At 55.4% G+C, this 21,590-nt stretch overlaps 1 protein-coding gene and 1 long non-coding RNA gene across 2 annotated transcripts; both read right to left on the bottom strand.

Annotated features, from left to right (window-relative positions):
- Positions 1–287: 287 nt before the first annotated feature.
- LOC123652731 lies at positions 288–5,513 on the bottom strand. Its single transcript, XR_006742209.1, has 2 exons — positions 3,702–5,513; positions 288–3,629 (listed from the first exon to the last, which is right to left on the bottom strand). It is a non-coding gene; the product is annotated as an uncharacterized LOC123652731 (long non-coding RNA).
- A 583-nt stretch (positions 5,514–6,096) lies between these two features.
- NT5C1A (5'-nucleotidase, cytosolic IA) lies at positions 6,097–21,066 on the bottom strand. Its single transcript, XM_036446930.2, is given in 7 exon segments — positions 6,097–6,609; positions 8,072–8,256; positions 10,711–10,833; positions 12,818–12,947; positions 13,372–13,539; positions 20,927–21,039; positions 21,042–21,066. Coding segments are annotated over 7 exon segments (1,110 nt in total). The 3' UTR covers positions 6,097–6,243.
- Between the last annotated feature and the right edge of the window lie 524 nt (positions 21,067–21,590).

Genomic DNA, 21,590 nt, shown 5'->3' with positions numbered 1-21,590 from the left:
GGTTATCTCTCAGGTCTCTTAAATGTCCCAAACTCTGTGAGTCTGAGTGTAATATCCTTACGCTCAGTTACTCGGTTGTGAAAAAAGCATTTCACTGGGCCTGAGCCAGAGGGTGCTAACTGAAGGGCCAGATTTAGCTTACAAGGTCTGTTTTATTTGGTTGCACACTTAAAAGTCCAGATTTGTAGCTCTACTTGAAAAATGGGGAAAAATACCCGGCAACACCAGCCCACAGGCAGTAGCCATGTCAGACAGAGTGTGTGCTCTCCGTTTCACCAAAGACCCTGCCTGCCTAGTCCTCTTTGCTCATTTTCGTTTCCTGCCTGGCCCTTGGAGGCATCGGGTTTGGGACGTGGCCCGGGCATCCCGTCTGTGGTGATGTCCTGATTTTCTATTTAGTGGCAGCTGTCCTTCTGGCCCCGAGGCCTTTACCCTAACTCCTCAGCAGACCCATCTTATCAGTTGGCCCATGAAGGCCAGGAGTGTGGGAGTCAGTGACTCCAGGCTGCTGAGCTTCGGTTTGCCTCACAGATGAGTAACTGAAACGTGGCCAGCCATATTTCACTTTCATAAACGGAGTCCCAGAGGCCTCTGAGGGATGGCCCGTCAGGGAGGTGCTTCCTGACCGAGGTCCAGGGTAAGTGACTTCTGGGCCAGATGAGAACACCCAAGCAGAGGGAGGAATCCCCGCCTCGGCTGTGTGTGTGTGTGTGGGGGGGGATCGGGGTGCAGTGCCGAAGGCAGCTGTTCGACCCATGGCATTGAGATGAGCAGGGCAGCTGTGCACAGCAGGTCGTGCAGGTGCCGAGGAGGTGCCCCTCATGTCAGAGTGTGAACGGCTCCATCTGGATTTGTGCACAGTTTTACCCCTATACATGTTAGCCCTGGCCTGTCAGGGGGAGGGGAAACAGGGAGAGATGGTAAGGCAGGTGTAGCCGAAAGGAGTTCTCGAGGCTGAAGAGGGGAGGGGTGAGAAGCAGAGTGTTAGGAGCCGAGACCTTGTTGGCCAGAGCGGGGAAGCGAGAAAGAGAAAAGGCCTGGCCCCAGCAAATGCCCATGAGATGACAGGAATAGTCAGAACTAGTCTCAGGAAGCAGTCCTGGCCATCAGGATGTGGATTCCAGGACATTTAGTCAGCAGATAATCATCCTGTACACACACACACACACACACACACATATGCCGTCAGCAGAGATATCTGATCCATTACACACATCTACATATTGAGTGTGTCCATACACACAATCACAGCGGTTGTTGGTAAAAGCAATGAGCTCATCAGGCAGCTACATTTTAACACGTTTTCAGAGCACCTAAAGCACATTTTGGCTAAGCTACCTGCCAGAATTCAGCACAGCACCAAAAACCATGGAAGGAGAGAAAAATAACCAGCAGATAAAACCACTGTTACTGCCACAAGCAGCTGAGTGCCGGCCTGCAGTGCCACCTGCTGGCGGGAGGGGTGTTTGCACTTGGCTCGAAGAAGGTGAAACCAAGGACACTGCGTCTCTGACACACCTAAGAAGCCACCAACTACAGGCAGCCATTCTCCCTCTTTGTATTCTGCCCTTTGTGTCTCAGCGCTGAACTACAATATCTGAAAATAAGCATTCAGGGCCTCGCATGTCCCATCCAAAGCAATATCCAATGGGAATGGCAAAATATGTTTTCAACTTTCATGCCCACTCCAACCCCCTGGTCGCTATACTGCCAGGCATGCTGGGTTGAGAAGGATTCTGAATCTGGGCTTAGCAGAGAAGAGCGTCATGATGGAACAGCGACCAAAAAACATGGCTTCCACACTGTCATTCTTGCCATGGATCCTGGAACATCGGTAAATCCCTACATCTGCAGGTTTCTCCCGCAACACAATCCCATGATGAGGGTATGAGTGTTTCTTGCCCACACCTCACTGCACAGGAACACTGCCATTCCAAACGTCACTGGAGTTTATCTCTCGCTTGATCAGTAACTCCTGAGCCAGCTAAAGCCCTCACTGGGACGGTCCTTGGGAAGAGCATGCTCTTACTTCCACGGAGAGCATGGGATGACCTGTTTGATCTGAGCACTGAGTCAGCATGGGGCACTTCCCTTTACCCAGAATTCATATTGAGCTCAGGCCCAGCCATCTTCCGGCACTGATCATTCCCAAGGAGCCCCATGAGGACAATAACAAGTCAAGAACAACAAAACTACCCTGAGCAGATGCTGGACAGCCAGCTGGACTTAGCCCTAGACGGGGGCGCTGCTCCTGCCCCTCACCCATCAGCTTGGGAGGGCACACTCCACTCAAATCTGCACCTCAACCACATTTTGAATTACAAAGGGCGCTGGGTCACTTGAAAATCGTCAAAACTTGAAATCCTGATGTCTCAGATGACAAGGATCTGCATCGAGGTACTTAGTCAGTACCCATGAGACTCCACAGCCCCAACAATTCCCACTGGTGGGCGCATATGCCCTCATGCTTTCCCCTCGGCAGCAGAGCCAGCCTCTGCCTCCGAGTGCTTAGGGGTATGAGAGCAGGTCCTTCCCACCGGAGGGCAGGCTGGGCATGCTCGCCTTAGCCTGGGGGGGGTCCGCAAACTTTTTGAGTAAAAGGCCAGAAAAATATTTTCAGGGCCTCGCTCTCTGTTGAAGTAACTCAGATCTGCTGCTGCAGTGTGAAAGCAGCCACACGTACACATAAGCAAATAGAAATGGCCGTGCTCCAGGAAAAGGTTTAAAAAAACAAACAGGTAGTGGGCCCAAGGAGCCATGGTTTCCCAAACCCGCATTAGCCCAGTTCAGGATCTTCAAACTGGGTTCCTCAGAGCCCGGGGATTATCCGAGGGCTCTGCAAATGGTTGGCCTTCATATAGATTCTCCTTAGCTATTTAGGAAGCTATGGCCAAAATGTACCCACACAAGTGTATTGAGATTTTAACATGACCAATATGTTGAAGGACTGTCGGGGGAAGGAAGCTTCTATTGCCTTCTCTAGGCACATGTCTGGGTCCTACGGCAAAATGGCTAAGAGCCTGCGCTCCCAGGTCAGCCCGAGTCCCCGTGCTGCCACTTACCAGCTCTGGGACTGGGCAAGTGGCTTTGCCTCCCTAAACCAGCACGGCCACCCCAAAGGGCGCCCCCTGGCCATCGCGCTGGAGCGGCCGCCCGGAGCCTGCTAAGAAGCCCCTTTTGCTGGATCGTGGGAACGGGGAGCGGTCACAGCGTGGGGGCGCTCAGGGACCAGGCCAGAGCTGTGTACCATCAGGTATTTCTGTATTTTAAGCACCAGTCTGTCTGGACCGGCGCATCCCAGCTGAATGTCATTGCAATGCCAGATCCATCTTGGATTTGAACTCCTCGCTGGTTCTGGTGTCTTCTGGCATTTTTGGCTATGTTCACACCTTCTGATTGGGCTCTCGGGGGAAGGGGAGGGGGCTGTCTGGCAATGATCTTAGCAGTCTCAGTGCTTAGTGACAGGGCTTCTGTTTTTCTACTACGTGGCCGTTCCCACCGGGCCTGGGGTTTTGTTGGCCGGCGTTTGCCGGGGCGAGTTCTGCAGGACTTGCTGGGCTGCGGTGCTTTCGGCTCCAGGGGTCCAGCCTGCCGGGAGCTGCGCCCCTGAGCCCCTGCTGCAGAACAGGCTGGTTTAGGGAAGGAAAGCCACTTGCCCGGTCCCATAGCTAGTAAGCGGCAGCACGGGGACTCGGGCTGACATGGGAGTCAGCTTTGGTGCGCACCTGGCTTTTTAGTTTGTCTGCTGAATGCTTCTCCTTGCCCCTTTAAACAGTCTGGTGTGTCTAGCCGCTGCCCCAGCCTGCCCTCAGGACATCTGGCCTTTTATTCCAGCCTCGAGAAGCGCTCTCGCCGGCCTGAGACGCTCATGTCTGGTGGCACTAATAGAATTTGGACCTGACTGTCTCTCTCTGCCCAGGGCGTGTCTATGTCTATTAATGGTGGCTCCAGTGAAACCCAGGCTTTGACTGCACCTTATCTTTCTGCTTCCTGACAGGCCCAGAAGAATCACTGGTGTTTATGGTTAGGTCCTGGGGGCAGGACTTCTTGGCTCCCAGAATGCCTTGGGTTTATCTTAATTAGGTGACATCTGGTGCTGTCTTCACATGTCCACCCTGGGGCCCTGGAGGCTCAAACCAGGGGGAGATTCTGACGGGGGTAGGGGGGGGGGGGGGGGGGGGGGGGAGCAGATGTTTCTGTGGTTCAGCCAAGATCAAAGGTGACTTGGGCTGAGCTCTCTGACCCCCTCCTTCCGTCTTAGATCTCACGGTATCTCTGGCTGGGCTTGGGGTCTGGGTAGGGGAAGAAGCTCAAAACCAAACGGTCTGCCCTGAGGCCTCCTCTGTTGCCCAAAAGATCCCGACTGGATGGGAACGGACTCGTGCAAAGACATTGTCATCCCCGCCCTTCCCCTGGTAAGGCGGTCAGTGGGGGCCTCTGCCCTGGCACCCGGCACAGCCCGGCCCTTCCCCCACGGGATCAGCCTCTAGGAGCTCAGAGCAAAGGCTCAGCCGAGCACTTCAATTCTGGCCCAAACTGTTGCTCCAATGCAGAACTCCCTGTGTGTGCTCACTCTTTCCTCCTTCCTGGCGACCCTTCTGTAGCGACTGCCCTGCCCCGCATTGCCCAGAACCTGCGCCCGTTCAGATCGCGAGCTGGGCCCTCAAAAGGACAAAGGGCAGGCCCCCGATGGCTCTCCACTCCTTCCTCCTGTCCCCAGGAGTGCTCCGGCTCTCACACACACCCCTCCGGGCTCCTGCCCGCGCTGCCAATACCTTCGGCTTTCTCCACAAAGTGCTGCTCACAGCGAGGATTGCCTCCCAGGAGCCAGGCAACCAGCACCCCCACCCCGTTGTCTGCTCACACCTCCGGGCCTTCCTGAGGGACCACCCATTGGTGCCACCACCCCTGCAGAGAGCATGGCTGGTCACAACGGAGGGGGCTGTCAGCAGGCAGTGAGGACGGGAGGGGCTGGCTGCAGGGCTCCTGCACGGGTGGAGGTCCATAGGTGTACGCGGAGGGCATCCCTCCCACAGCGTCCCAGGGACGGGAGCTCATCACCTCCACGCGATTCCCACAGCTGGGAATCTTCCTCTCTCACTGGTACTGCTGCAGACCAGGCCGCCCTGCCCAGCCCACATCACCTCCGCCTGGACAGCCTCCCCCTTGGGCCCCTGAGCTCTCTTCCCCTCGGCCCACAGCAGTAAACCCCAGTACTCCGCTGCTTTCCCCACTGGCAGGGCTGCTTGGCGACACAGCAGGATACAATAGACGAGGGAGGGAGGGTTGAGGTGAAGGGGTTGGCAGGTGGGAACAACTGAACTTTGGCTAAGAGCAAAAGCAACGGAAGCAGTGGGCAGGCTGCTACCAAAGTGGCTCCCCAGGAAGTGCCCGCAGTGCCCCCTGGTGGCTACACTAGAGTTTGCATGCAGGTTTAATTCACTCCCTCATTCCTTTCCCAGACGGGGCAGGCCTGGCAGCCGACCCCGAAGACTCAGATGAGAGGTTTCCAAATGAGTAAAAGTATATATAGGTCGGGTTGCTACGGACGACTGTGCGTTTTGCCCGGTTGACAAAGGCCTCCGGGCTGAGGAGCCAGTGGGGGCTGACCTCCCCCTACATCCTGCTAACCTGACTGTGCCCCCCGCGGGGTGTGGCCAGCCCTGAGGAAGGGCCTTCTTTCCGTAAGTCATTCCGTAACCTGCGCAGAGGGGCCGGGTAGACCAGTGGCAGCCCTGGCACAGAATGCGTCCTTTGAAGAGGGGAACCTTACAACGCCAAGCTCTATAGCTAAATGCGGGCTTGGAAACCACCCCAAAGACGGGGACGCGGAGCCCCAGGAAAGGGAGGGACTCGCTCTACGCTAATGCGGGCATCGAGCTTAGAGGCCGGATCTCTTCGCCCTCAAAGCAGTGCTCTGGGCACGCCCCGCACCTGGATTCACCCCGAAGCCGTGGTGAGGCGTCCCTGCTCCTCGGACCCTCCGCCCGCAGTCCCACCGACTCCCCCTGACGTCCAGCCACGGCCTGCCTTTCCCAGCCGGCATCACGGCACAGTGCCGGCCCCACAGGAGGCTGGTGAGATGCCGGCCCACCCCGCATGGCTGCGCACCAGCGCCTCACTCCCAGGGATGGGGGCAGACATGCAGCAAGGCAGTGCGGTGGGGCGAGCAGGGTCCAGGGGAGGGTGGCAGGGCGGGCGCTGTGCCTGAGCACTGGGGGGGCCGGTGAGGCTGGGGCGCAGCTACTGTGCAGCCGGGGCCTGCGTGGCAGGCGCCGTCCGCCGGGGAGTCTGCGCCACGCCGTAAGGCACGTGGGCGGCCACGGTGCCCATCTCCTGAGCCCCGGCCACGTGGAACATCTGGTCGTCGAAGTAGATGTGCGGGCGGATCTTCTCCAGGAGGGGGCCCTTGGGCGCGCCCGCGAGGAACAGGGCTTCGTCCGTCTCCAGGCCCCAGCTGCGCAGGGTCTTGAGGGCCCGGGCCCCGGAGCTGGCTGCGCTGCGGGCCGTCACCAGGTAGGTGCGGATCGGGCACTCCAGCCGCAGGCCCTTGGAGTAGAACTTCTTCTGCAGCCTCCCCAGGGCCTCCAGAAAGCCCTTGAGGGGTCCCTGAGGGAAGAAGGCAAGGGGAGACTGTGAGCTCACCCCTCTCCCAGACAGGCGCCCCCTCTCCCGCTGGGGCGGGACAGCTTCTCAAGGTCCCCACAGCTCTCCGTCCTGCCCGCTCTGCCTGCTCAGGTCACTCACTGCGCACCGATGGCGCTGCAGGTACCCATGGCCGTGTGGGTCCCTGTGCCGCTGTGATTGGGGGTGTCTGTGTCAGAAACGCGTGCCGAGAGACCCGTTCCTGTGTCTGTCCTTCTCTGTGCCCCTCGGGTGCATGGGCGTCTGGCCTACAGCTTCGTAGTATGACCTTCTGTGCTCACCAGCAGGGAGGATATTAAAAATATGTAGAAGCCGCCACAGCCAGGGCAGCCTCCAGGCAGAATGGAGCCCGGCTGCAAACAACGCGGACAGACAGACCGACGTGCAGCTGGCTCAGGGCGCCCCGCTCTGTGTCTCCAGGGTCAGGAGAGGAAGTGCTCTCTGCACTGCCGGGAGCGGTGATGAGGACGGCGACTAGAGAGCCAGAGGGTGGCAAAGAAGAAAAGCACAACCGCAGCTGGAAGTGAGGAGAGGGGGGCTGCCAGTCTTGGGAGGCTGGAGCGAGCCGCGGTCTGTCGGCTCTGCCTGTGACTGGGCGGGAAGACTGTCCTGCCCTGACGCCCCAGGGTTCCGGGGGGGAACTCGTGAGAATGGAAGCGGCGTGAATGTCCAGGGGCCACGGCGGAAGCCTGCGGAGCGGCTGGAGGGAGGGGCGCCGGGATGATGTGGGTTTTTGTTAAAAGTACAAACAGGAGCTCCCAGGACAACAGGAGAATCCTCACAGCTCCGGCCCCAAGGAATTCCAACCAGGCTCCAGGGCCCCTTCTGCTCTCGGGGAGACACCTGAGCAGTCAGTGGGTGAGGGTCCCTGAGCCCCTTGCCAAGGGATGGAGGGAGGAGGGGGTTAGGGCTGCTGCAGACGGGCCCAGGGCATCTCCCTGGCCCAGTCCAGCTGTCTCTTTCCTCCAGTGAGGGGTGTAGGGGAGCCTGCTCCGAGGGGCGGGGGGACCTCAGAGAGGGAGTGAGGGCTCCAGAGGGAGGACGGCGGAGTCAGAGGGAGAGGTGGGGCTTTCCAGGTGTGATGGGGCCTTTGGAGGGGGGATGGAGACCTCAGAGAGGCGACGGGGACTTCCAGAAGGGGCTGAAAACCTCAGCTACGAGCAGCTAAGGAGAGGTAGGGGCTTCCGGAGGGGCTCAGAGAGAGGGTGGGAGCTTCAGAGGGAGGATGGGACTGCCGTGAGGGGGACAGGGGCTCAGTGGAGGGGCAGGAGCTCACTGAGGGGCACCAGGGCTCAGGGGAGAGGGATGAAGGCTGGAGGCTGGGTGAGGGGACCTGGCTGGGTTCTGGGCCAAGCTCAGCATCCGGTTCCAGCCGAGGGCAGGTTCTGGGGGGCCCCCGAGGGACTCTGGGGAGTGTGTGGAGCACCTGGGCCAGGGGTTTGTTCTCATGGGCCTTCTCGTGCTCGAAGAACCTGTCCAGACCATGGGCCTTGACAATGCGCTCCGACTCGTCCGAGAAGAGCACAGCGTCCCCGTCGAAGGCCACGCGCAGCTGACTCTGGGACACAGCCACGTCCCTGCTGGGGCTGAAGATGGTGGCGGCTGCGATCCCTGGGCAGAGAGAGGCAAAGGTTGTCTACCTTTACCCTGGCAAGAGGGGCCCCCTGACGCCTGCCTCAGCTGCCTGGGGCCAGGGGAGGGCTAGATCGGGCTATTCTTTAAAATAGATAGATAGATAGATAGATTTCAGAGAGGAAGGGAGAGGGACAGAGATAGAAACTTCAATGATGAGCCGAAGCCGGTTTGGCTCAGTGGTAGAGCGTCGGTCTGCGGACTGAAGGGTCCCAGGTTGGATTCCGGTCAAGGGCATGTACATTGGTTGTGGGCATATCCCCAGTGGGGGGTGTGCAAGAGGCAGCTGGTCGATGTTTCTCTCTCATCGATATTTCTGGCTCTCTATCCCTCTCCTTTCCTCTCTGTAAAAAATCAATAAAATATATTTAAAAAAGAAAGAAAGAAAGAAAGAAAGAAAGAAACATCAATGATGAGAGGGAGTCACCAATCAGCTGCCTCCTGCACGCCCCCTACTGGGGATGGAGCCTGTAACCCAGGCATGTGCCCCTGACCAGAATCGAACCTGGGACCCTTCAGTCTGCAGGTGGATGCTTTATCCACGGAGCCTAACCAGCTAGGGCAGCTCGGCCTATTCTTGCCCCACCTGCCTCTCCCAGGACTCGGAGCAAAGCTAATGCACATTCAGAACACTTAACACCTGGCCAATGAGAATGGATGGCGGCCTTGCTCTGAGGCCCTGGCCCGAGGTTCCCTTTAGCTGCTGCTTTGTGGGAAGGTCTGGGGGAGTCCCAGGAAGCAGGGTGGGGCACGAGAGGACTCAGGACAAAAGCCTTTTATCAATCAGTGTGGAGGGATGGCAATGCTTTATTATCTACAATAGTAAGGTCATGCTGGTATGGACCATCGGAATGTCCTTGCTGGAAGGGAGGGTCCCCCAGGATTGATATCCTTCCCGGAGTTATTCCCAGCCCCTAATATAGACCTACAGGGGGGCTGGGAAAGGGCCCTGCCCCTGGCTTGGCCTCGCTCTCTTGCTGTTGATTCCGGCAAAGCCTCTCACCTGCTCTGAGCCAAGGGAAAATGAGGGTTTCAGCTCTGCCTGGGGCTGAGACCCCAGGCTGCCTCTGGGGTGGAGTCGGGGTGGGCACCCAGGTATGCCACTTCTTGAGGCAGCCTGGTTAATCAGGGTCCCTTGAAGCAACGTGGGTGGCCATGAGAGGCAGCAATAATTCCAGTGACTGTGGCACAGACTCTGCAACCCTGGGCCTCTCCAGAGGTCAAGGGTGCCTGTGGGAGACCCAGGCTAGAGCTACACTGGACAAGAGAGCCGGTGCTGATGGCTGGAGACCTGGTCAGCAGCTCAGCCCATTCCTTCTTCTTCATCTCTTCCAAGGCCCTGCTCTTCCGGAGTCTGGGGTCACAGGGCGGGGCTTAGGCAGACATTTGGGAGAGGTGAGCAGTGTCAACTTTGCTGGCCTGAGGACGTTATTTGTAGGACCAGGCCCCGGGCATCAGGCCAGGCACCTTCTCAGCTCTGCCAACGATGGAGCCAAGATGAACCCGAACCACCTGGCCCTGGGCAGGGCCTGCCCCTGCCACCCCTTGCTCTCCAGCCTGAGCTCAAATTGCAGACATATAGAGGCACACATGCAGGCCAGTGCCAAGCCCCGAACAGAGGGGTGGCATCGTGTAGGGAAATAGCTTCTGGCTCAGTGGTTAAAGATAGCCTGCCAGAGGCCCAAGCAGCTCAGAGAGGCATCGGGGAGAGAGAGGCCAAGCTTCCAGGCAGGAGACAGCATGCCGCAGAAAAGCGAACACACCGCTGACTGATAAACCTTCCACTGGTGCTGAGCCTGAGGAGCCCTCTCAGGAAAAAGGGCCTGTCCGCCTGTTTTCTTCTGTGTGCAATAGGAATACAGACCCTGTTGGAGGACCACGGCTGGGTCTACCACCCACAACTGACCCCTGAGAGAGACAAGGGCAATTTTCTGTGTCCGTACTTGTGGCCGGGCCTCCTAACCTCACCTCCGCTGCTGGAATGCTGGCCACTTCCCAGACCCCACTCATTGCCCATGCTGGACTGGATACTTATCTTTCTCCCCATTGGCCCAGACAGGGACAGAAGCTGCCCATGGTCACACTGGAATCAGAACTCCTACTGACCTGGAGGATGCCTAGAAGGGAGTAGCTTTCTGGGCTGAAAGGAGGGTTTCCATGGAAACAGAAGCCTGGGTGATGGTGATGAGTAAAAGCATCCTTAAGATGGCAGGGCAGGGGGTGGGAGAGTGGATTAGATGGGCAATAATGAATAGCGGGGGCGGGGGGGCTTGTTCTCAGATTTATTGGACAGGTCATAGGAATTAGGAAAGGCACCCCTCTTCCAGTTACCATGGCAACCCCTAGCACCTGCTCAGAGCTTTGGGACCAGGCCTCTCCTTCTGGGACCCCTTTGCCAGACTCCCCATATTCTCCCTCCCTAGTTTGACTCACCTTGATCAATGGCTTCTCGAACTTTTTCTGCATCCGCTGACAAGTAGAGGTTGGTGTGATAGGCCTTGAGGTAGCAGATGGGGCTGTTCCCTCCTGTCATGCAGAACCTCTCGATGAACAGGTCTGGGGAGGAGGCAGAGAATACTCTGGTGATGCCTGGGTCAACTCTTAGGGCCTCAGAGTGGTCCCTCCATCTCCAATAGACACCATCTTGGTTCTGAGTGACGGTGGGACAGTGGGGTGACGCTCTGAGTGATTTTAGTTCAGGAGCCCCCTCTCTAAGCCCCTCCCTCCTTCATCCATGAAATGAGGATGATCACCTCTGGAGCAACTGCCTGGCTCACAGTAACATCCTCTTGTCACAGTACTACACAAGGTGGATCCCTAGCCAGGAGGGGCTCTCTTGGCCATAGCTGATTGGATAGAAACAGACACATGATCCAAGCCGAGCCAGTCAGATTCTCTCACAGCTTGGGCTGATAGTCACCTAGTACCCATGCCTGCACAGGTTGTAAAATATTTGCTGGTTGGTCAATGGCCGTTGCTCTGAGCCCACTGCGTTAGCACAACACTACCCCACCCCTCGTGCAGAACAATCACAGTGAGGGGTAATGTGGGGCTTCTGGAAGGACTCTGGCACTGTAGGTGCTGTCTGTACTCCGTGAATACATCACAGGTGGTTAACTTTTGTTGTTGTTGTTAACCCTTGCCCAAGGATATTTTCCCACTGATTTTTTAGAGAGTGGAAGAGAGAGGGAAAGGCAGAGAAACATACATGGTAACACATCAGTTGGTTGCCTCCTGCACAGGATCAGGGCCTGGGCCGGGGAGGAGCCTGCAACCAAGGTACATACCCTTGACCGAAATCGACCTGGGACCCTTTGGTCCGCAGGCCAACACTCTATCCGCCGAGCAAAACCGGCTAGGCCTATGGTGGTTAAATATTTTGAAGATCATTCCTGCTCCCAGAAATTTGAAATTAGGATTTAAAAATGCCAAGTGGTCTGGCTGGTGTGGCTCAGTTGGTTGGGTATCGTCCCATGCCCTGAAAGGTTGCCGGTTTGATTCCCGGTTGGGCACATGCCTGGTTGCAGGCTTGATCCCTGGTGGGAGTGTGTAGGAGGCAATTGATTGATATTGCAATCTCACATTGATGTTTCTCTTTCTCTCTAAAAAAAAAAAAAAAAAAAAAAAAAAAAAAAAAAAAATTCAATAAAAATAATCTTTTTTAAAATGCCAACTGGACTCTCTTGGTTTCCTAAAACAAGGACTTGTAAACTTATAAATTTTGGCTATGTTCAGGAAAAGCAGAGAAGCCTCATTTGGGGAGAAAAAGAGATAGGAGAGAGGGGGAAAAAAGAAGAACAACAAAGTGAAGAAGCAGACTTGCTGAGAGAAGCTGATAGGGCTCATGTGGCCCAGAGAGCAAAGGAGCCCAAGAGAGATTTCCAGTTCTTGGATGCAGGCCTTTCTGGTCCAATTTACTTCCTGTCCCGTGGTTCACAGAGACACTCCTTTAACCCAATAAACATTCTTTTCAACTTAAACAATCTGAGGAGGGTCAATTGCTTTCCATTAAGAATTAGAGGGGCGTGGGTGTGGGCTAGAAGGGGTCAATGTGGGGAGAGGGGGACATCTGTAATACTTTCAACAATGAAGATTGTTTAAGAAGAATTTTAATTAAGCCCCATTCTCTCTGAGGACTGCATGTTTCTCCCAGCAGCCTTGTGAGGCCTGTTAGCCCCACTGCAGAGAGAGAAACTGAGGCTTGGGGGCAGCAGTGCCCTGCCGGGTCACATGGGGGGTGGGGCCCAGGCGGTGGTATGCTGGAGCTTATATTGGCTTGCAAGAACTGGATGTTAAACATCCTGGGATTTTTTTTTTAGCCAGTTAGATTGTTCAACTGCTGGTAGCTGGAAATAAGTCACAGTAAATGGGAATGTTTATATCCTGAAAATGGCAAAGCTACGTTTCTTTTTAAAGAGCCAATTTACCAGTACACCACTGGGTCTGGGGTCCTAATTGGTATACCCTTACCCTGCAGAGGTATGGCCCCATCCCCAGGTGTCTGGCAGGGGTGTCCCATGGCCAGACCCCTCATGCTTACCATAGTGGTTGATGCTGTTGATGAGACGGACACCCACTTGAGCGTGGTTGTTGGTTACAAGGACGATGTCAAAGATGTCCTCGCTGTCGGGGTACAGATCCCGAAGCTGCTTGTTCACTGCCTCCAGAGCCTGGACGGGAGAGGGGGGGCCTCCAGCTCAGACCCCCAGGCATTAGCTGGAGCTGGTAGCCAGGGTTGGGGAGGACGATGGGAGAGGAGAGGAGGTCAGGGGCCAGAGTTTGTGTGAGATCAGTGGACACGGACTCTCTCCGCCTAGTCCCTGCCGTTGTGATTATTGCTCAGGGCTGCCTCACTGGAAGCGCGAGTGGAGGCTGAAACCCAGCCCGTGCTCCACTCACCAAGATGGCTCACTATCTGGCGTGGGGCTGCAGGAGCCCAGAGTCCGGGGTGGCCTCTTCCCACAGTGGCTTTGTCCCTAGCCAAGCCGTGCTCCTGTGGGGTAGCATGTTCCCAGAGGGTCCTTTCCCTTTGCTCAAACACCCACGCAAGTGCCTTTTGCTAACACCCGCCTCCAGGAGCGGACTGCCGCTCACCTTCACGAAGGGGAAGGCCGGCCCGGGGCTGAACGGCTCGTTCTCGTGTTGCAGCTGGTAGCGCACGTACTCCTCCACGCCCTGCTCCATGTAGATCCGCTGCTCCTCGTCCATGCGGAACAGGGCGCGGGAGGACACGGCGATGGTGACTGCGTTCTGAGGCTTGGGCTGCAGAGGAGCAGGAGAAGGGCCATCACTTCCACTTCCCTGAGGTGGGTCTCCTGGGCCAGCCCCTCTGAGCTCTGGGGCAGGGAGGAGAAGGCCAGGCCCAGCCTCTGCTAGGAGGCTTGGAATTGGGCAGGGGCAGGGGCAGACCCAGGAGAGGACCTCCTCTGTGAAGGACCCAGCGGGGGACTGAGCGAGATGAAGGCGCCCCACCAAGAAGCAGGGACATGCCCTTGGGGAGTCTGCAATCTAGCCAGCCACCTGGACACAACAGATGAATGAATACAGTGTATGGAGCCAGAGTACGGCCAAGATGGTCTTCAGATATTTTCCATTATAAAATGAGAGCTACATGCCCTCAGGAGAAAATGGTACTTAGAAACATGACGACCACAGAAGAACATTTATCTCCAGCCCAGATCTTCCTCCAGCTCCAGACTCATGTATCTAACTGTCCAGGCTGACTAACCAGACACTCAGACTCAACATGCCCAAAGCTGAATTCCCACTACGGTCTCCACCCCTAAACCTGGACTCCTCCCTTCTTTCTCATCTCACTGCTGAGCACCACCATGCACTCATCACCTCAACCAGAAGCCCACAATTCAATGCCAGTCTTCCCTCTTCCTCGACTCCCTTTCCCCGCCAACAGCCCCACTAGAATCCATCCACCGTTGTCTTCCCCACCATAGTCCAGTCCATCAATATCTCTCATCTCCTCCCATCTGTCATCCATATGGTCGTCATGGGATTTTTCTCAAGTTCAGATCTGATCAAGTCCCCCTCCCCTTCAGCGTGCCCACTTTTCTCAGACTCCAGTTGTTAGCCTTTGGTATGGAGTAGGAAGCTCTTCATGACAGACCCCTACCTCGCTCTCCGCGCTCACCTTCCCATGGCCCCGCTCGGCTCAGGCTGAACTTCCTCGTGTGTGAGCACACCTTCCATGCTTTCTCTGACCCTCTGCACAAGCTGTTTCCCTTCCTCATCTACTCTTTCCCTGACTCTCCATCCAACCTTTGGGTCTCAAAAGATGTGTAACCTCTAGGAAGCTTTCCTTCACCCTTAGTCATGGGTTTGCCACCTCTTCTATTTCTTTTTTCTTCCCTTTTTTTCCCTACTTCCTTTTAGTAACATTTAACAATAAATTGTAATTGCTTATTTCTACTTCTAGACAAAGTTCTAGAGAGGAAGTAGGAACAATGCCTAAGTTCTGAGGGAAGAGGAACGATGTGACTATCTTGCTCATTTATTGTATTTCTAGTGCTTGGAACTGTACCTAGCACATAGTAGGTGCCCAGTAAATGTTTAATGCTTCTAAACTTTTTAAATATATTTTATTTATTTTGTACAGAGAGGAAGGGAGATAGATAGAGAGTTAGAAACATCGATGAGAGAGAGTCATCGATCAGCTGCCTCTTGCACACCCCCTACTGGGGATATGCCCGCAACCAAGGTACATGCCCTTGACCAGAATCGAACCCGGGACCCTTCAGTCTCCAAGCCGACGCTCTATCCATTGAGCCAAACTGGTCTCAGCATAATGCTTCTAAACTTTTAAATAATAACATATTTTGTTGGGAAACATTATTTTCCATGACAAAATTTAACATGAACCAGAAACTTCAGTTCAGTGCCCTAATCAGTTCAGCTTGCTCGATATAGTAGGTACTCAGAGAATATTTTTTTGATTGATGCCTATTTGGTGAAGATTTGCTGGTTCTTTATGCCAGGCACCTGGGCTCTGCCTGGGGGTGGTCCTGGTAAAGACTTGGCTGCTGTCCTCAGAGCTCACAGGCTGGTAGGAGAGGAAGTCAGGTAAACAGAGATGTAAAAGGGATCGAAATGAGTGACAGAATACAGGTGAAAAGCAAAGCATTGATGACAATTCACAGGAAGTTGTCATGGGAGAGGAGGAGGAGTGTGAAGTAAGAAGAGGTGAGCACACACATGGTGGTGCATCCACAAAGGGGAGCAGAGCCCAGGACATGGGGGTCTGAGTACAGGTGAGCCCAGAGGAGTAGGAAGGTGCTAGACTAGAGGGCCTCCTCTCAGAGCCGCAGGAGGATCTCAGAACTCCTTCACCGTCTCCAGCAGAGTGGAGCCAGGGCCCTGCCATCAGCAGCAGCTGGGCCCTTTACAATCCCTGGGGATCAGGATGTGGGCTCCCCAGGGGCTCACAGACACCAGGAGTCCCACTACATCTCTGTGACCCGAGCATGATTCCCTCTTTATACCTGAGGGGCTCAAGTTGGGGGCAAGATTCATAAAGGGACCTGGTGCCTGGTCAGCGTGACTCAGTGGTTGAACGCTGACCTATGAACAAGGAGGTCATGGTTTAATTCCCAATCAAGGAATTATATGCCTGGTTTGCAGGTTCAATTCCCAGTAGGGGGCATGCAGGAGACAGCTGATCAATGTTTCTCTTTCTTTCTTTTTTATTTTATTTTTTGCTATTAAAAATATATATTTTATTGATTTTGTACAGAGAGGAAGGGAGAGGGATAGAGAGTTAGAAACATTGGTGAGAGAGAAACATTGATCAGCCTCCCCCTGCACAGCTCCTACTGGGGATGTGCCTGCAACCAAGGTACATGCCCTTGACCGTAATGGAATCTGGGGCCTTTCAATCATAGACCGATGCTCCATCCACTGAGCCAAACAAGTTAGGGCCAATGTTTCTCTTCCATCATTGATGTTTCTATCTCTTCTTCCCTCTCTGAAACCAATAAAAATATTTGTATTTTTAAAAATTAAAAATTAATAAAGGGACCTTGCTTTCTGGCCTGCTCCTGCTAGCCCTGCAGGTCACGCACTGGCTTCGCTGCTTCTCTCTGGAGTCAAGCCTGGGTTTCAATCAGTTGACAACATGGAGTGATTACCATGTGACAGGCACTGGTGCTGGGGACATGGCAGAAAACAAGACAGGTGTGATCTCCGCCCCCATGGAGTTTATGGCCTGTTCGTGCCATCCTTCACAAGGGCACCGTCCAATAGAACATTCTGTGATAATAGAAATGTCCAGAGCTGTCCTTGTGGCTATGGAGTAACTTGAAAAAAAAATGTCAGAGGGATGGCCAGGGATGGTAAGAGTGGGGTTGAGGGAGTTGGGAGATCCACTCTCATTAGCCCAGGAAGCCTGATGGCTTACTGCCCCGGGGACAGGGCCCATCATCCCTTCAAGGACAGAGAATCAGCTGCCCTCCCAGCCCTTCAGGCAGGTTCCCAAGCCAGTCACTCCAGCCCAGGCAGCCAGCCAAGGACTCACTCTTCACTCTCTATCCCACAGGCCCTGCCAGGCTGCCATGTTCTGGGTCCCCTCTGGCTGACCTGCCCAGACCCCACCCCATCCCACTTGAGCAACTGCAGGAAAACTCTCCCAGCTGCCTTGACTCTGTGAGTCTCCACTTTTTTCTTTTAAATATGGGGAAAGGGCCCTGGCTGGCTTGGCTCAGTGGAAAGAGCATCGGCTTGGGGACTGATGGGACCCGGGTTTGATTTTGGTCAAGGGCATATGACTGACTGGGTTGCAGGGTCGGTCCCCAGTGGGGAGTGTGTTCAGGAGGCAGCTGATCAATGATTCTCTCTCATCATTGTCGTTTCTAGCTCTCTCTCCCTCTCTCTTCTCTGAAATCAATAAAAATAAATTTAAATATATATATATATATATATATATATATATATATATATATATATATATGGAAAGAGGCTCAGAGAGGGACAGAAATTTACTCTAGGTCACACAGCGAAGTCAACACAGTGGTGGGTAAGATCCCAAGTCTCTGGCCTCTGTCCACACAGCAGCACTCCCCATATGTCCCACCTCAATAACTCCCAGAAGACCCCAACCCCTGCCACTTCCCTGGGACATGTCCCACACACAGCACTTTCCTTCCCAGGTTTGGAAGAAATGGTGAGGGGCACAGAGCTCTCTCAGCGAGGACTCTAAAAGCAGGGCTCTCTTTGCTCTCAGAATGGAGGTTCCAAGGGCAGGACCCTGCCTCCCCACTCAGCCTGCTCTGACGCAGGGCCAAGCGGGCAGAAGCTGCTGCAGGAAACCGGGATCCCGGCTGCAGAGATGAGCAGCCCAGGCTCCCAGCTGGGAGAGATGAGGACTCCAGGTGGAGTTGAGGGAACAGGTGAAAGGAGTTGTGCAGAGCCGGGAGGAGCGAGCACGTGGAGACCCTCCTGCACCTAGCTGCAGAGGGAGGCCACCCTGTCATGTGCTGTCAGGTGACCCTCCAGAAGTCAGAAGGAAGTCCGGATTCCAGATTGGGTGGGCTAGAAAGACCCTTACTCTAGACTAGAACTCAGCCTGAGAGCACTGGCCTCCAGGGAGCCAGGGTCCTGCCAGCTCTCTCTGCCTTCTCCCAGGGCTTGGGGCCAGGCTGGTGTCCCCCTACTGGCTTGGGGGTGGGATGGACGAGGGGTGGAGGGATAATGGAGGCCAGTCCAATGCCACTCAGCCTGTCTGAGGAGCTCTCATTTGGCTGATATAATTCTGCCTGTTGGGACCAAGATAGGAACATGGCCAAAAGCTGTTATTTCTAGAAGGACTTAGAAGGAGAAGGGCTGCTGGAGGAGAGACAGATAGGTCTGCAATGAGGAAGTCCTCTGACCCCATGAGGTGAGGGATCTCAGGGCTTAAATACGTCACTCAGGCTCTTGGGAAGGAGAAGGACAGGCCTGATGGGATGCATGAGGCCTGAAGCCCCCAATACAGCTGGTGGGAGGAGAGGCTATGGCAGGAAGGAGTAGAGGCCAGGAAGCCACCAGGCAGCTTGTCTCTCAAAACTGTGAGGTTCAAAGGCTCCCAGAGAGGTCATGACTGGCAGCTGGGCCTGAGTTCCCTGGTTCCTTGGTGCTTGGGGAGGAAATAAGTTTGTGAGCTCCACTCACCACCCTAATCCCCCATGTCCATTCCCTTCTCTCCATCCCCAGACCATGACAGCTTGCTCCTCAGACAGGGACCAGCCTCCTTACTGGTATGCCTGCTGCCAGACGCACTCCCTTCAATCTATTCACCACTGCCCAGGGTGATCTTTCTAAAATGACAATGGAACCAAATTAATCCCTTGCAAAAAAAATAAAAAATAAAAAAATCCCGCATAATTCCATAATAATTTTATGTTTTTTAAAAATATATATTTTTATTGATTTCAGAGAGGAAGGGAAAGGAAGAGAGAGAGAAACATCAATGATGAGAGAATCACTGATTGGCTGCTTTCTGCACGCCCTCTACTGGGAATCGAACCCACAACCAGGGCATGTGGCCTTGACCAAAATTGAACCTGGAACCCTTCAGTCTGCAGGCCGGAACTCTATCCACTCAGTCAAAGAAGCTAGGGCTGGTTTTCACGGTTTTTGAAAAAGTAGGTTGATCTTTTATTCAAATGAACTCTTGGGGGAAACCCCAATATGTAAACCAGATATTACCATATCATATTGGTATACATTTGTCGTACAAATTCAAATATGTTACATGTACATAAAGTATTTATTATAATGTCAACTAATACATTATAATCACACAGTTGTCTGGGTGATGACAAATTTGAAACTGGGAGTTAGGATGCCAGTGCAGACTTAAGCTCCATCATCCAGTCAATTTGTTTCTGCATTGGCTGTTTTGCAGTATTGAGAAAGCCCCAATTCACACCATTAAGTGGTTGCAAATGCCTTGTTTTGTTTTAAACTACAAGCCTCAAGAGACTCAGCAATAATTGTCGGCAATCTCAAGATACTCTTCTATTAGACAGATCTCAGGGATCTCAGCGGTTTGCTTTAAAAAAAAAAAATCAATCCGCAGCATAAATTAATACGTTGGTCATCTCCAAGGCGGGAAAACATCCACAAAACACATCTGAGGGAGTTGACTTTTATTATACCTTTTTAACGGTTTAAAACATACTTGGAAGAAGAAGAAAAATTAATTGGGTTCACGGGGCTCATGGAACCTGGTTTTAAAACCCCTAACCTCACCCAGCTGGCATGGCTCAGTGCTTGAGAGTCAACCTATGAATCAGGGGTCATGGTTCATTTCCTGGTCAGGGCGTATGCCTGGTTGCAGGCTCAATCCCCAGTGTGGGGCGTACAGGAGGCAGCCAACCAATGATTCTCTCTCATCATTGATGTTTGATAGATTTCTCCCTCTTTCTTCCTCTCTGAAATCAGTTTAAATTATGTTAATTAATGAAACCCCTAACTTCACTGAATAAGGTCCCGGCTCCTTCACATGGTACTCAAGGCCCTCCATGGGCCTCTGGCATCCCTCCAACTTCTCCCGAAGATCCTGCCTTCTCCCATTCAGTTGCCATCTGCCTGCCTTTTGCCCATCCTGTTTCTCTCTGTTTGGCAAAACCACTTTAAGATGAGCGCAAAGGCCACTTCTTCAAAGCCTGCCTTAGTGGGCAGTCACTCCTCCCTGCACCCTCTGCACTGGCAGGTCTTACACCTGCGCGCTCGCCACCTGCAGGGTCCCCCCTCAGGGCAGTGAGGGCGCTGAGGCAGGGTCAGCCTCCCTCACTTCTCAGCCGCCCTGTTGCTCAGGGGGCCTGGCAGGTGCTGCAGGAAGGACATGACTGTTGACAGGGGGGCCTCCTGGGGGAGGGTCTATGGGAGGAAGGAGCAGGACACACTAAGGTGAGGCTGGAGCTCTGTTTTGGAGGATGCTCTGAGCCAGCCTCAGTGCTCAGTCCCCTCCGCAAGCACTGATGTCTGGAAAGCAGGAACTAGCCAGGCCTGGGGGCCAACCAGGGCATCAGGACTTGTGGGACTGGAAGAGGACCTCTTCCCTCTACGTGCGTCCCGGAGGGCTGAGACCACCACGGAGGAGGTAGCAGGGGTGTGATGCCCACTGCGAAGGGAGCCGAGTGCAGAGCCCAGCGTCCATGCCCAGAACCAGGGGCGCAGAGGCCTGGGCGCACCCTCAGGACGCGGGGAGCACAGCGCCCCAGCCTAGGGCGCATGGCCCTGAGCCAGACCCCAAAGTGCATAGACTCGAGCCCAAAGCCCAGTACCCGGATGGCAGAAATCCCAGCACACAGCCGGGAGGAGGCGGTTTCCAGATCGGGTTTCTGCGGTCGGTCCGGGTGGCTTCCGCGGGCTCCACCAGCGCTGCCCGTGCGCCCCGGTAGGGGCTGGCCCCGGGGCCGGAGCTGGGCCCCACGGGCTGCATGGGGGAGGGGGTCCTGGCGGGGAACCCGAGCCCGGGGGGAAAACACGGAGCAGAGCTCCCAAAATAAACCCGCGCCCGCGCCAGCTCCGGGCGCGCTCCGGGCTCGGGAGCCGCGCTCCCTCCCGGAGCTGCGCCACGGGTCCCGCTGCGGGCGGCCTGCGACCCCTCCCCGTGACCTTCCCCTCCCGCCCGCCCGGAGCACCGGCCCGCGGTTACCGATTTGGGCTTCTTCTTGGGCGTGAGGTTCCCGCAGAAAGTGTTGGCTTCCTCCCAGCGCGTGGCCGTGGCCGCGGCGCTCTCGGCCCCCAGCCCGGGCTCGCGCGGCTCCCGGGCTCCCGGGGCTCCCCGGCGTCCATCTCCGGCCGCGACCCCGCGGGGCCCGGGCGGGCGGCGGAGGCGCGGGGCTCGCGGGGCTGAGCGGCGGGCGCGGGGAGGCAGCGGGCGGCGGGCGGGGAGGGCGCGCGAGGCGGCCGGAGGGCGGGGTGGGGGCGGGGGTGCCAGCCTCGCCCTCTCGGTGGCCCGCGCGTCCCCGCGGTCTGGGCGTGCGGATCCGAGGGCAGCTGGGCGGACCTCCCTCCCCGGCCGCCCCTCTCCCGAGGGGAATGGGGTGCGGGTGGGGGGCTGGCCTCCCCGGCTCTCAGGGGAAGGGGGCTTGCGGATTGGGGATGGGGGAGCCAGGGGAGGCCTGACAACTTATTTCCCAGGATGATGGGTCCCAAAGGAAAAAATAATAATAATAAAATAAAATAAAAAGGAAAAGAAAGAAAAGCTAGCTGTCCCCCGCCCCCAAGCTAACCTTGTCTCCCCCTCCGTGGCAAGGACCCCGGGGGCCCCCTGAGCAGCGCCCCCTTCCCTCGAACCCTAGTCCGTTCCGCGGGGA

This window comes from Pipistrellus kuhlii, unplaced genomic scaffold (genome assembly GCF_014108245.1).
Source record: "Pipistrellus kuhlii isolate mPipKuh1 unplaced genomic scaffold, mPipKuh1.p scaffold_m20_p_2, whole genome shotgun sequence".
Taxonomy (NCBI): Eukaryota; Metazoa; Chordata; class Mammalia; order Chiroptera; family Vespertilionidae; genus Pipistrellus; species Pipistrellus kuhlii.
The sequence above is the reverse complement of the archived record's forward strand: the minus strand, read 5'-3'. Positions and strand labels throughout refer to the sequence as shown.